Source organism: Otolemur garnettii, unplaced genomic scaffold, assembly GCF_000181295.1.
Source record: "Otolemur garnettii isolate 467f Iridium unplaced genomic scaffold, OtoGar3 scaffold00118, whole genome shotgun sequence".
NCBI lineage: Eukaryota > Metazoa > Chordata > Mammalia > Primates > Galagidae > Otolemur > Otolemur garnettii.
Window position 1 is genome coordinate 2,319,799 of NW_003852513.1, and position 4,156 is coordinate 2,323,954.

General features: G+C 48.0%; 1 protein-coding gene across 2 annotated transcripts in view; it reads left to right on the plus strand.

The window, feature by feature from the left end:
* Window positions 1-4,126, plus strand: part of ANKRD6 (ankyrin repeat domain 6) — a 39,027-nt gene extending 34,901 nt beyond the window's left edge. For both annotated transcript variants that reach the window (XM_023517708.1, XM_023517709.1), the window contains exons 11-13: window positions 301-414; window positions 1,838-1,964; window positions 3,081-4,126. In XM_023517708.1, coding sequence (XP_023373476.1) covers window positions 301-414; window positions 1,838-1,964; window positions 3,081-3,622 — 783 coding nt within the window. In that variant the 3' untranslated portion in view covers window positions 3,623-4,126. The remainder of the gene's footprint in view (window positions 1-300; window positions 415-1,837; window positions 1,965-3,080) is intronic.
* The last annotated feature ends 30 nt before the right edge of the window (window positions 4,127-4,156 follow it).

A 4,156-nucleotide genomic window follows, 5' to 3' on the forward strand; every position in this document is an offset into this window, starting at 1 on the left:
CCAAAAAAAAAAAAAAAAAAAAATTACTATTTTCCTACAAGGCCTACATGGGCTCAGGCTATACATTTACTACGTATTCATATCTCTTAAACTCCTTTAACAAATGAAAAAAAAGAAACATTGGCCTCCTAGAACCATGCTGAGGCATTCTGAGAAAACAGAGCCCCATGAATACGATGCGAAAACAGAATAGAGTGAGGAGTGACGTTTGCTTGGTGCCCAGAGCTCCTCCTCAGGAGCTGAGACCAGGGCCATCCACAGTTCCTCTCAGCCATGTGCTCTGCTTCCCTTGAATCCTAGATTCGAGTTTTGGACAAGCTGATGGTTGAGCGACTCTCTGCAGAGAGGACGGAGTGCCTGACCCGCCTGCAACAGCACTCGGACATGGAGAAGTGCGAGGGAGAGAAACGGCAGGTAAACACAGTACCTGCCTGTCCTCAGCTAAACGGTTGACCACGCACGTCCACTGCGCTGACTCAGACCTGTCGTTGAAAACCCAGAGTCCGGACTCTGTAAAAGTATTTGCATTACATAGCATATCACTTTTATAACCCCAGAGTGCAGTTAATAGGAAAGAACCTATAGTTCTGTTTATGTCTGTGGCTGAATATGCTGGGAGACTGTCATCTCTGCCGGGAGCCGATTCTGAGTACTGTGCTTTTGTTGGGTCTTGTTGTTGTACAGATGTAGTTTCTGCCCTCCAGGAGTTTATGACACCAGCACAGACCTGATGTGATGACACATGAGTGTTTGAGAACTTATGCTTCTTTTTTTTTTTTGGCATCATAGCTCACAGCAACCTCAAACTCCTGGGATCAATCCTCCTGTCTCAGCCTCCCAAGTAGCTGGTACTACAGGTACCACACACAATGCCCCACTGGTTTTTCTACTTTTGGTAGAGATGTGGTCTCACTCTTGCTCAGGCTGCTCTCAAACTCCTGAGCTCAAGAGATGTACTTGCCTTGGCTTCCCAGAGTGCTGGGATTACAGGCCTTACTCTGTCTTACTTTGTCATCCTAGGTAGAGTGCCATGGCATCATAGCTCATAGCAGCCTCAAACTCTTGGGCTCAGAGTTGATTCTCTTGTCTCAGCCTCCCGAGTAGCTAGGTGTTTGGCTGTTTTTAAAGGCTGGGTCACTCTCTCTCTCTAGCTCAGGCTAGTCTTGAACTCGTGAGCTCAGGCAATCCACTTGCCTTGGCCTCCCAGAGTACTGGGATTACAGGCATGAGCCACTACGCCCAGCCAATTTATGCTTCTTGATCAGGAAGATACGGGTGGCTCTGGGTGGCTGAGTTTAAGGCTGCTGTACATCTCCAAATGAAGACTAAGAACAAGTCTCTGCTGGGCACCTACTGGGGCCTATGAGAGGGTGGACAGTCCACAATTTGGGGGTTTGTCAGAAGCTGGGTGTGGTGGCGCAGGCCTGTAATCCCAGCACTCTAGGAAGCCAAGGCAAGTAGATCTCTTGAGCTCAGGAGTTTGAGAGCAACCTGAGCAAGAGTGAGACCACATCTCTACCAAAAGTAGAAAAACCAGTGGGGCATTGTGTGTGGTACCTATAGTACCAGCTACTTGGGAGGCTGAGACAGGAGGATTGCTTGATCCCAGGAGTTTGAGGTTGCTGTGAGCTATGATGCCACAACACTCTATTGAGGGCGACAGAGTAAGACTCTGTCTCCAAAAGAAAGTATATAAGTATGTGTGTGTGTGTGTGTTTGTATAAAAATCCTCAACTATCAGAATTGAAATGTCTTTTTTTTATGATTTAATTTATAAATTGTGCATCAAATTCACTTGGTTCTTTTGTGTACTAATTTAGGGGTTTTGTTTTTTTAGATGTCCTTGGTGGATGAATTAAAAACCTGGTGCGTGTTAAAGATTCAGAGTCTAGAGCTGAAGCTTTCTGGGGATTCGAGGACCTCCAGGGCCAAATCCACACCATCTACCTGCGAATCATCTACAGGTAACTCACACACAGAGCCCTCTGTCCAGAGGTAGCACAGCCTCCACACTTTGTTCTCTCCTGCAGACGGTCAGATGCAGCATATGCTCAGGAGAGGAAGAACGTGTCACTTGCAGCTGCACTCTCAGTCACTACCCAACAGTAAAGCACTCGCTCCTATTAAAGTGCTCAGATGTACTTCGATGAAGGAATAAACTGTTGACTGGCCATAACACCCCTGCTACAGGCTGATGCCGAGTGGACCCCACAGAGGGGGGATGGCTCCTTTCCCCAGCAAGGCTCTCTGCCTTGCCTTCTGTGCCTCTTACCCCTTTCTTCTCCCTAATCAGCTGTCTGCCTTTGTCCAGCTCCACAAATCCTTGTTAAACAGCAGTTCAGTATGGAACATGTCACAGCAGCTACCTTAGAAATGCTTCGAGTAGAGCTCTTAACATCAGCCATAGTGATCACACTCAGTGGTGATTATTTTGAGAACGTTCAGAGCCTCCTCATTAGGCCCCAGTGGGGGATTTTGATACATTAAGTGTTTTGTGTCACCACAGGCCATCTCTGGAACATGGTTTTAATTCTTTGTGCCAACAACATTGGGAAACATCCTGGGCAAAGTTTTCCTGCTGGGACTAGTCGTGAAGCTTGTCATGGAGCTCTGGGCAAGGGGGGTTGGACCTCCTTTCCCAATTGGACCTTGGGCCAAGGAGCTAGTGCACTGGGCCAAAGCATAGGGTAGAATTAGATACCTGTCCTATTCTGCTTTGAGCTGCTTGGTGAACTATGTCTTCTGGAGGCGTCAGGAAAGGGCACCCAGAGCCTTCTCAGGTAGGTTGAGGCAGGATAAAGGAAAGCCAGCAGCGTTTTTGGCTTAGATGATGCCATGTGGTTAACACAGAATTCATGAAAGCCCTGACAATCTAAAATGATAATCAGGGGAGATGAAGAGGAAGGGAGGGACAGAAAGGCAAGGACCGCCACGGGGGGTGAGAAGGGTTACATATGCAGGGTGGTATTTGGGAACTCTGGGGATTTACAGAGTTCCCACAGCTCTCAGACACCGACCCCCAGCCATGTGGGTGTGTGAACACGGACTTGCTCTGATGTTTGTTTTCCTTCTAAAACCAGGTGTGGATCAATCGGTGGAGACTGCAGGTCCAGCAGCCGCCTCTGACAGCTCCCCTCAGGTGGTTAGGCCCAAGGAAAAGGGCCTCAACTCCACAGCTCCCCACAGACTCCAGGAGGAGCTGTCTTGCTCTGACTGCACAGGCTCCCGTCTGAGGAATGTCAAGGTCCAGACAGCCTCTCCATCCTTGAATGAGCCAGCCAGATGTGATCAGGCTGGGCCCTGTGTCAACAGAGGCACCCAAACTAGGAAGTCTGGGAAAAGCGGACAGACAAGGCACCGGGCCCAGCTGCTAGCGGCAGCAGCAGGCCGTGAGCAGATGGCCCCTCATCCCAGAGATGCCTCCCAAGCTCTGGAGCTGACCCAGTATTTTTTTGAGGCTGTCTCTACCCAGATGGAAAAGTGGTATGAGAGGAAGATTGAGGAAGCACGAAGCCAAGCCAGTCAGAAAGAGCAACAGGACAAGGCCGCGCTGAAGGAGCACATTAAAAGTCTGGAAGAGGAACTGGCTAGACTGAGGACTAGGGTGCAGAAGGAGAATTAGCTCCAGAAGGTGGAACAAGAAAGGATTCCTGAGGGTTTCAGGTTTGCAGCTGCAGGCCAGCACACCAGAGAACTCCATAGTTGTGTGCGTGGCAGCTGTGCCTGAAGAGAAGGTCACTGATTCTGAAATGCGCCAGGTACATGCCTCCTACGCCCTGAAGTTATTGAGGTTACTTCAACAATTAAACTGGAACCAGGGGGAGCTTGCTTAGTTTCAGGTTTCACTACAAACTCTAGACTTCAGGTCAGGTTCATCTGAAGTTCAAAAGCTCAGATTAAGCAAACAGCTCTATGAAACTGAATAATGTATAAGCCTAAACCCCCAAATTCAGGATATCTGAAGTAATATAAATCAAAAGTAAGAAAAAAATCAGACCCCTTATGACCTCGTAGATTTGAACACACCTGCTCCTTCCGTCAGAAAGCAGTCACTCTGAGATGTGCCACTCCCTCTTTCTCAAATTCATAATTATTAAAATACTGACATTTTAACCAGGTGCAAACTTACCAGATTTTTTTTTTTTTTTTTTTTTTT